Below are 11002 nucleotides of genomic sequence, written 5' to 3'. Positions count from 1 at the left end.
GCATATAACATCTTCGGTTAATCTCTTCCCACCCTCCCTCCTCCCCCTTTCCTCTGAGATTCATCAGTCTGTTCCATGTTTCCATGCCTGTGCATTGAGCATCTGTCCCCTGGTGGTCAGTTTATGTCATAGCAACTGGTCTAACAGTCACTTAGGCTTTTATATAGATAGATAGATTATAGGATAATGACAAGTGATATGACAGAATTGAGTTGAGTCAACACAGATTAAGTATAGGAAGAGATAGAAAAGATTATAACAATAAAACAAGCAAGTGTTCTTCATCTTGGTATTACTGAGGACAAATACACTTTGTTTTGTTTTCTGTTTGCTGTTTTTCTAAGTTAATAGTACATGTTTATTATAGAAAGATTAGAGAATGTGGGATATTATAAAGATTAATATAAACCTCACCTTTAATTTTACCACTCAGCAACAACTATTGCCAATCACTTCTTTCTCATTTTTTTTAACTATGATTATACTTTTAAACAAATTGCAAATATATTACTATACTGTTTTGTATTCTGCAGAATCATTTATCAGCATACCATGTTTATTTGTCTGTGCCATAAATGCTCTCTAAAACATAGCTCTAAAATCTTTCATCATGTGGATATGCCATCATTTATTTAACAAGCCCCCTAATATTGGAACTTTAAATTATATGTAATTTCTTTTACTTTTATAAAACCACTGCGGTGAATATTTTTATGCCACAGTCTCCGTCTGCATCTGTAATGAATTCATTAAGAAAGATGCTGAGGAGCAGAGTCAGTGAGTCAGAGGATACCGTACATTCACAGCTGGAGATGCCTGCCAAATAGCTCTCGGGAAAGACTTTACCCACCTAAACACTTCCTCTGCAATTCTGGTTACATTCACAGCAAGTGGGGCAGCTGAGATAAAAGGCTAGTGTGGTTGTCTGTCCCCCAGAACCTACCATGTCTCTATTCTCACCTCTAAGTCATGTTCGGGTGAACTCCAAGATTACATGGACAAAACAGGCTAGAGATGGCAAGTGTCATGTCACGTTGACAAGAGGGTATTTTGGGATTAAAGTTTGGGAGAGGGTTTTGATTGAGTGATGGAATTTGATACATGTTAGTATACATAGTATATAAATCATGGAAACTAGCACTCTTCTCTCAGAAAAAAAAATTTTGTGAGCTACGCAGATATCATATTAATTATTGAAATAAAACTATTTCACAGATGAACAGGATAGAGGTACAATTTTATTTTGATGCTATATTTTAGCCTTTTTCAGAAAGCTCAAAAGAATAAGGAATTGGTGCAGAATGAAATCCAAGAGAGACATTCCTTCACAAAAGAATTAATGACGTTGAAGAATTTATTTCAACAGACCACATCTTCTTTGCAAAATATGGAATTACAAGACCACCCAGAAAGGACAGGACAGTTTGAGGTAAGTCAGAAATGAACTTGTAAATGTGGTGGATACAGGTTTGCAGTCTTGAATCCAGAGTCCTTGGGTCAGAGGTAACTCAGTGACGAGAGTGGAGGGAGCAGTCCCGGGGAGAGGAAAGCACGTGCAAAGGCCCTGTGGCACAGTGTGGGCAGAGCCACAGTAGATCAGTGTGGTTGGAGAGCAGAGGGTTAAAGCCAGGTTGGGAAATAGGCCAGTTTGGACCAAGCATCCCTTTTTCAACCATATTTTAAGTGTGTTTGGTGAACAAGGACCTCCGACCATTCCTGAGTAGCATGTTAAACAACTATCATTTGTAGGATGTAATATCTAACCTCTGATAGGGAACTGTTTTTATTTACAACGCTTCTGACAGTAAATGTGTGGTTCCCCGGCCTCCCTCCACCCCAACCTATTCTGCAACTCCCTGTACACCAACAGGGTGTCCTAATATTCAGTTCAGTTCTAACACTAACTACCAGGAGTTAGCACAGGTTAAGGGCTCAGTCCCACAGACTGCCCCCACTTCACACACTGAATGGCAAGTCCCAGGCCTCTGGTACTTCCGACTGGCAGGCTATATATCCCCTCCTCAGGTTCAGTAATTTCTTAGAATGTCTCACAGAAGTCAGGGAAACAGTGCCCTGGCCGGTTTGGCTCAGTGGATAGAGTGTCGGCCTGCGGACTGAAATGTCCTGGGTTGGATTCTGATCAAGGGCACATGCCCAGGTTGCAGGGTCAATCCCCAGTAGGGGGCGTGCCAGGAGGCAGCCAATCAATGATTCTCTCATCATTGATGTTTCTCTCTCTCTCCCTCTCCTTTCCTCTCTGAAATCAATAAAAATATATTAAAAAAAAAAAGTCAGGGAAACACTTTACTATTACCGATTTATTGTGAAGGATGCACCTCGGGAACAGCCAAAGGGAAGAGATGTATAGGGCAAGGTATGAGGGGCTCCATACCCGCACTGGGTGTGCCGCTGTCCTGGCACCTCACGGTGTTCAACTCCAGTTGTCGTTTAGGGGTTTGTATGGAGGGGCCATTACGTAGCCATGATTGGTTAAATCATTGATCGTTAGTGATTATCTCAACCTCTGGCCCCTCTCCTTTCCCAGTGGATGGGAAGTGAAGCAGAAATTTCATTCCAACTGTTACCAACTACATGGGCTCATTGGGCATGCACCAAAGCCCAATCAAATGCCAATAGGGGCTTGTAGCAAAGAAAGTAACGGTTGATTAGTTCAGGAAATGAAGCCAAACCCGGAGCCACAGGTGAGCATTGCTCTAAGCCTGGCCCCCTGAAGGCTTCCAGGGATGGGCATACAGGGAAAATCGCTGATCATGGTGGTTAAGGGAGCCAGGGTCCTGTTTAGGTCCTGGTCTTGTTGATTGATCGGCACTAGGGTAGGGAGTAGTGGATCATTGCATCTGGTCCGGACGTCAGCCATGGCGTTGCTCTGTCTGGTTTTGCAAGGGTCTGGCTGGGGAAGTCGTTCCGCTTTTCTGGGTCTAGAGCTGAAACACCACTGAGGCCTCGATGCTGTCTCTAGTTTGACTGTAACGCTGTCTCTGTGGTCAGCAGACCCAGGCCTTTGTCCCTAAGATTATTTGATGCCGACCAGAACCTCAGTGTCCCGAGGGCTTAATGATCCAAGCGCCAAGGAAAGGGGCCTGGGTGAGCCAGGGTGCCCCTAGGCTGGGCAAGGCCAGTTTGAACCAGAAGGGAAGAAGGAGACTGCGGTCAGATTAAAGAAAGGAAGTTTCTGTGGGGTTACACGTGTTGGTTCCTCTGGCAACCAGCCCCCATCGTGTAGCTATCTAGGGGCACCCCGAGAGTCATCTCATTTGCATAAACTCAGGTTTGGGTGGAAACATAAATAGCAAAAGATGCTCCTCTCACCACATTTAGGAAGTTTCAGGAGTTTTAGAAGCCTCGCCAGAAACCAGTGGTGAAAACCAAATGTATATATTACAGCACAGTAGCCCAGGAGTTATGCACACACCTCGGCGTCCTTTAGGAACTCACTTTTTTCAGGATGATCTCTTATTCCGGTCCAGTGATATCAGGCAAAAATGACAAGTGTGGAAGTTTATTCAAAAGCCGCGCACGGTTGTTCCTCGGAGTTGGTTAGCAGTGCTGAAAAGGGGAACTTCCGCAGACAGACGTAGTCTTCGCGGGGAAGCCATCCAGGTGCAGCCCTGAATGAAGACCTGTACTGCTAGGCCCAGATAAACAGGGGGACACCAGACCTCAACCCCGCCTTGGCCTGCCTGGCAGTGTCCTTTCCCCTTCCCTCCCTAGATGTGTTCTCCGCTGAGGGGTGAGGAAAGAAAAACAGTGACGCACCGTGGAGTCATTCAAAATCGGGCTCATTCTTCCGTGCAGCGACTCAGTCCATTAGCACAAATAATGCTGCTAAACAGCTCCTCTCGAAACAAAGCAAACCAAAGCGCCGCAGCGGAGTCAGAGAGTATTTTTCCACTTGATCTTTGGGAAACTTTCCCAAACAAATGAGTTTCTCCTTTATAATTAGTGCAGGAGAACGTAGATCAGATTTTGTTTCTAGGCCACAACCAATGGACCATTTGTTCAGGTTTCTTTTATCTCCTGAAACCCACATTCTTCGCGTGGAACTGGAACCCTCCTCTTTGAAAGAAGTGCAGCTCCACCGGGCTGTCTCATTACATGAAAGCAGACACTTCTGCTTCAAGCCCAAGGGCTTTTAGTGGCCTTGAGTCATTGTGATGATAATGTAGGAAGAAGCAGAAAATGGCAACAAGTTAATAACAAAACAAAACAAAAAAAAAGAGAGAGAGAAACTTCTTTGAAACTTTTTGCTGCTTGCAGGTTTTTAGATCAAGGCTGCCACTGCGATACAGTTAAATCCTAGAGGTACTTTAGAAGCAGGAGATGTTGTAATGTCTCCTCAGGACAATGGTCTGACACTGTGAAGAGATATCAAGTTTAATTCTTACAAATTAGCAAGCATCATCTGACCAAAAGGAGTATCTCCCAGGCTTAATCAGCTTGTATCAAGAGTGAGGCTTTTGTCATGCAAAATGTGCTCATGGAAGTCATAGGATGCGTGGCAAAAGCTGCTTTTATGTCTAGAGGTAAACGCGTCCCCAGTCCTGTGAGCATTGAAACTTTCGCGATGTTTTCAGGAGCTCCAGAGCACCTCTAAGAAAGGGGCGCTAGCGTTTGAGAATATTATGGAAAAACTCCGAATCAAGTATTCTGAAATGTACACCATAGTTCCCGCCGAGGTGGACACGCAGGTGGAAGAATGCAGGAAAGCTTTGGAGGATCTGGAGGAGAAGGTAACAATACCGTTTGTCCTAGTGTTATTATTTGTGGCGTTGGATGAAAAAAGAAGAAATGTAACTTGATATTATATTTCCTTTGCTTTGGTTTCGTTGGATGAAAAAAGAAGAAATGTAACTTGATATATTTCCTTTGCCTTGGTTTTAGCTATAACTGTTTTTATAGAGTTTGGTTAAGTGACAATGTTGTGTATTGAATACTGAGATGAAATAGCTCTAAACAAGTGACATGAAAAAACAGAATTAGGTAATCTGTTTACTTTTAGCTGTCAAGATGCGTAGTTTTTCTTCTCTTGCATTTAAAAATAGTTATGGGTTATCTTTCACTTGCCTTTTTTTTTTTAAAAAAAAACACTGGACAATCAGTTTAAAGTTACAGACATGGGGAATACGTTGTTTTAAAACGTATTCCCTGTACATTTTTAAATAGCAACCCAGGGCAGTACGAATACACATTTCACAAGACACTGGGAATAGCACTTAGCACACAGTGTCTTCCTAATAGTGGTGGTCACACAGTTCTCATAAATCACACCTGGGCACATCCTTACACCTGCAAGTCCAGGGAAGGGGTGGGGACTGTTTCATAGTCCAGGTGTAGGAGTTCAGCAAGGCAATGTTATTGAATCATAAAAAGGCAGGCCAAATCCAGCAGAACTAAATTCTGTTCTATTTGGCATCCACAGAAGGACTTTTGTATCGCTTTTTAGAGCCAAGAATACCTCTAACTTAGTTAATTAAATAGACATTAAATGCACACAAAATAAGATTTCAAACTTAGTTAACTTCTATGCAGATTTCTTGAGAAAATCCAACCTGTGTAAACTTCTAATGTATATTTACAAGAAATCTTGTTGCCTTAACATACAATAATATCTGTTACGAGGTACTTTCCCAAGAATCATGTACTATTGATTTTATTTTAAGAGAATACAAAATGCTTTGAGAGAGAACTAAATTCGTTCTTGTGACTGCCTCATGTGAAAAACCCCTAACCAAGTGAATTAATGAACAAAATCTGTCTTGAATTTAAGGTTGAACATTTCACCCGTAGCTTGTGTGTTTGTAGCGAACAGCAACTGGTTTTTTTTGTGCGATGTGTCTAAAGCAGTGCCATTCTGTGTCGGCAGGACAGCAGCGTCCTTGTCCTAAACCACCATCTCTCCTAATGCTCCTAAGTGATGTACATCACTGCCCGGGGAATAACTGCCCGGGGAATAACTGCCCGACATACCAGAAAACTTCATTTTGTGGTCATTTGTTACATAACAATAAAAAGTTATACAGTGATTTAAAAAAACCAGTATAGGATTACATTTTTCTTTCAAAAATTCCTGACTGTGCTGTATGGTCTGTGAAATAAGTCATTTTATAAAAGTATCGACAGCTTGATGTTGTGCAAAGAGCCTGGACTCTGGAGTCCGGCAACTTGGGGATTCTAGGGACCAGTTCAGCCACTCCCTTAATATCTGATCTTAATTTAAACAAGTCATTAGCCTGTGTTTATCTTCTGCATCTGTGTACTATTTTTATTGGGATGATCTAGTCGCGATGGTTGTGCAGATACAGTGGTGTTTGAAAGCGTTGAACGATTGCATGAAAGCATAAATAATTACTTAGTTATTGAGTGGCTGCCAGAAGAAAACCTTATCATCATCGCCTAAAAAATAAGCAAGCACACGAGCTAATCAGGTTTTTGAAAAATGACACATTCGGCATACATTTATTACCTTTCCTAGTCCAAGTTATATTCTTAAGAAAACCATTCAGGTGAAAAATTACACTGTTCAGTTAGATTTCTGAGTTCCGCGAAAACAGTCTAGAAACGCTCACACAGCGGAAACTAAGCTTTGTGCATCCTCAAGGTTATTTCACCCCAATGACTGTGGAGGCGGGAATTACATTTTTAAAGTCAGCTTGAGAATAAGTTTGATTTTATTGAAAACAGTTCCGGACAGAGGATTTTCTCATAAAATGGAGAGAGCCTGTATAATAAATAATTTATCTCTCAGGAATTCTTTCATATCACTTGCTCCGCTGGGGTATGTTTCAAACAGTCCACTCAGTGGTTTTGCCCCACATAACACGTAGCTGTAAGTATATACTGTGGATTACATTCAACAAATTGGTATTTGTGGTTCTCTCTTTTTTTTAATCTTTGGCTGGATTTAACAGATTGGGTGGGCATAGCTGCCATTTCCTAGTCTGCTAATGTACCCTCTCATTAACGCATTAGCCAGTATGGTTTGGAATTTTTCCCAGAACTGTTAAAAGATTTTTTTATAAGTAAAAGCACATAACAGTGTGGTTGGTTAACCCTTTTATCGTTTGAACCTGGGAATAGAGTGCAGAAAACAGTTTCTAACTAAACCAAATGTGTCTGTCTCCCACTGTCACAGATTAGCAACGAAGTCTTGAAAAGTTCACCATCATATGCAATGAGTAGAAAAATAGATGAAATTAACAAGGGGCTTCACAAGGTTGAAAAGATGTTGCAGCAGAAAAGCAAAAGTATTGAGAAAGCTCAAGAAATTCAAAAGGTAACATTTTCCTTTAACTTCCTTCAGCACTTGGTGTTCCCCCGTTCATCCATCATCGCAGGGCGTGCTTTGGGATTAATCTGACCTACCGAGATCTGAACCCAGATCCGCAGGGCGCCCCCCTCCTGAGAAAGCGTGGTGGAGAAGAATTGGTCTCAGTTTTTTCATGGTGGGAATATACTCAACCCCCCGGAGAGCCTAGGATTGTGAACTGGCCTTTTCACAAGTAAAGGAGAGTAAGGATCTTACCTTGGTTAGACTGATATAAAAAGCTTATAAATACATAAATATATAAAACAAAGGCTAACGTGTTTCTATGTTGGAGCATTTCTTAGAGTCTGTGGCTTTCTAAAGTGAAATATTATTGGAGGATAAAATATGGAACATTTATGACACTTATTTGGTAGGCAAATAGAAATACAGTAACAATAAATATTTCAGTAGGATTTGAATAGTTTTAGCAGCTTTTCTTTAGACTGCCAGGGAAAACAAGAAAATAGAAGTTCCAATTTTATTTTCCTTGTAAAAAATCTTAAGAAATAAAGTCTTAGATAAAACTGTACAGTAACATAATAGTCCCCCTATAAGCTCCCAAATAAACCTGCATATAGAGAGCATTCTTATTCTAATCTACATTTTAAGGCAACTTTCTAATATAAATGGAGACTTTTAAAAATAGGTCTGAATATGGCTCACCTTTGGACAAAATCTTGGACTCTTAGTAAATAGAGGAATCTCATTCAAGCAATAAGATTTTCTCGTTTCTAGAAATTATGTTCTTCAGCAAACACTCAGTAACAATTACATATATCACCTTTGAGACATCCTCTGGCAACCTATCCATTTCCTGAGCCCAGAGTGGTTGCTGCCAATACCTGTGGATAGAATTTGCAGCCACTGCATTAATCCTGAGTTTGAACTGGCACTTTCTATAAGTTTTATTTTCGTACTTAATAAAAATTGTCTTCTAGAGGGTACACATGTGTACTGGTCTAAAGAGGTTTAAATATTAACCAAAGCCTTTTATAAACATAATGTTAATTCTTCACTCTTGAAAGATGAGGGTTATGTTGACCTTGCTTGGTGTCGTTCATCTCTGGACAAGTCCAGGTCTTCCTGCTCCCTTACCACTCATTGTACTGAAGTGAATACTGTTGGGGTTAAGACACCTCAGAAAAAGTGTTTTGGTTTTTTTCTCAGTTTAGGTGATGAGTGATGGCTGGGCGTACGTGAATAGCTGTGCCTGTGGTATTGTTTTAGTAGCATTTACAAGTGCCGATAGCGTGTGAACACTAGGAATTAACACAGTAAGCCTTGGTACCTGCATTCAGATGGCCTCATGCTTTCCTTCTGCAGGAAATGTGGGATGAGCTAGACCTCTGGCATTCCAAGCTAAACGAGCTGGACTCGGAGGTTCATGACGTCGTGGAGCAGGACCCGGGGCAGGCTCAGGAGTGGATGGACAGCCTGATGGCTCCTTTCCAGCAGTATCAGCAGGTGTCCCAGAGAGCAGAGGCTAGAACCTCACAGCTGAATAAGGTGCGGCGGGAACGGGACGGCTACACAGAGCATGTGGGGTGTCGAGGTGGATTTAAGACAAAACAAAAGTCAGTTTCCCTCACAGCCACACGACAGGCTCAGGTGGGCACCGAGGGCATAGATTTCGCTGCTGGCACAGGTGGGAAGTCTAGCTGGGCAGGCAGAGGAAGTATCCGGCAGTTGGACCCCAGCACCGCATTTCCGGCGGCAATCTCAGGAGTCCAGGGAGGAGCCAGCAACATACAGATCAGGTTTTCAGAATGAAGCATACAGTGGGAACCAGACTAAGGCTAATGCAAAACCCTTGCTGAGGCCCGTAGCGTTGGGATAGAACTTAAGTCCTTTCCAGCTATGGTCAGGATTAGTCTTAAAAGTTAGAAGAATGAGAACTGGAGGAGGTGGGCCTGCAACTGAAAACCACAAATCCTTCATTCTACCATCAGTCCAGCCCGTGTGGCTCAGTGGTTGAGTATCGACCTATGAACCAGGAGGTCACAGTTTGATTTCTGGTCAGGGCACATGCCGGGGTTGCGGGCTCGATCCCCAGTAGGGGGTGTGCAGGAGGCACCCCATCAATGATTCTCATCATTGATGTTTCTATCTCTTTCTTTCTCTCGCTTCCTCTCTCTGAAATCAATTTAAAAACCAACATCAAAAAAAGAATCATTCAACTCAGGTAGAGAGCATCAGTCAGACTGAGCTTGGCACCACCTCTCTTTCACAGGCCACAGTTAAGATGGAGGAATATCATGACCTTTTGAAGAGCACCGAGGCCTGGATAGAAAACACCAGTCATTTGCTGGCTAACCCTGCTGACTATGACTCTTCAAAGACACTGAGTCACCACGCCAGCACCCTTCAGGTAAGTGTTCCCAGCGTTTCCTGGGCGTCATAGAATGTACAGGATGATCAGCGGCTTAGCTAACCGTCATGGTGCTTCTGCACCTGCTCCCCCCACCCGCCTTTTCCCTGAACAACCACCTTCCCTTCATCCACACCAGATGGCAGAGGGAGTTTGAAAGACTGGCGGGCTCTAGACAGGGCTTTTGGAGGCCAGGATCTTGTTCTTTCTGTCCTGGTAACTACCACGTGACTTTTTGGGTAATTTTTTGTCTCCTCCATGGGCCTTGGTTCCTCTGACTGTGAAGTAAGGATGTTGTTCTGCGTGGTGATGGTTTTGGTTGGCAGAATTCTGCGATGGCTCCCGATATTCTTGTCTCTTGGGGGACATGACCTGTATGAAACCCTCCCCTTGAGTGTGGGCAGGGATATGAGTATGTGATGAGATGGCCACTCCCTCGATTACGTTACATTATCATATGACTAAGGTAATGGGACACTCACTCCCGTGCATACATGATTAATCATGGTTATATGGGCATTAGGCTCCCAGGTAGCAGACTGGAGAGAGAGTCTCCTGCTGCCATATAATGAGGGCCATGGGGTTAGGATCCCAGAGCAGCCTCTAGAAGCTGAGAGTGAACTCCAGTCAACAGCCAGCAAGAAAATTGGGATCTCAGACCTACTCCCGAGTTCGGCCTGCAGCCTGAGTGAACTTGGAGGAGAAACCCGTGCTCCAGATGGCAACTCCATTGCAGCCTTGTAACCTCCTGAGCAGAACACCTACCTAACCTGGTCCTGGGCTCTTGAGCCATGGAATCTGCGAGATAATACATTTGTTTTATTTTGAGGCTGCTGAGTTTGTGGTAATTAGTTACACAGCATTAACCGAGTCCATGGTTCCCACCAAGTCTAGCATCCAAGGTTCCAGATTCCCTGTCCTTTCAGGTGCCCGCAGGAACCCTGTCTCCTTGCTGGCTTACAGAGACAACACAAGTGGATGTATTTTTCTATTCGGGGCCATGGCTGCGAGATCTTCCAACTGCCAAGTATTGGCTCCAGTTTTATTATGAAGGCACTAGAGGCCCAGTGCATGAAATTCATGCACAGGTAGGTTCCCGAGGGCTGGCCGGCGATCAGGGCCTTCCTGCTGGGAGCCGGTCCATCCTTGCTGTTTCAAGGGACCTGGCATATATGGTATATTGTTCTTAATATGTTTGCTCACCTTCTTGGCACTATGTGTTTTAACCAAGGTCACCTCTCCGAGAAAGGTTGTTTCCCCAGGTAGGGATTTTCCCCTGAAGTTAGGGAGGGAATAAAACCCCTTCA

The 11002-nt window shown here is 43.2% G+C and overlaps 1 protein-coding gene across 1 annotated transcript in view; it reads left to right on the top strand.

Annotated features, from left to right (window-relative positions):
* The window catches only part of SYNE2 (spectrin repeat containing, nuclear envelope 2), a 257316-nt gene that overhangs the window by 122354 nt on the left and 123960 nt on the right, over positions 1-11002 (top strand). Inside the window, exons 52-56 of the mRNA XM_006756713.2 lie at positions 1261-1429; positions 4596-4751; positions 7154-7294; positions 8651-8833; positions 9558-9695. Coding sequence (XP_006756776.1) covers positions 1261-1429; positions 4596-4751; positions 7154-7294; positions 8651-8833; positions 9558-9695 — 787 coding nt within the window. The remainder of the gene's footprint in view (positions 1-1260; positions 1430-4595; positions 4752-7153; positions 7295-8650; positions 8834-9557; positions 9696-11002) is intronic.

The sequence above is a fragment of the Myotis davidii genome, unplaced genomic scaffold (genome assembly GCF_000327345.1).
Source record: "Myotis davidii unplaced genomic scaffold, ASM32734v1 scaffold474, whole genome shotgun sequence".
Classification (NCBI taxonomy): domain Eukaryota; kingdom Metazoa; phylum Chordata; class Mammalia; order Chiroptera; family Vespertilionidae; genus Myotis; species Myotis davidii.
This window is presented reverse-complemented; position numbering and strand designations above follow the sequence as displayed.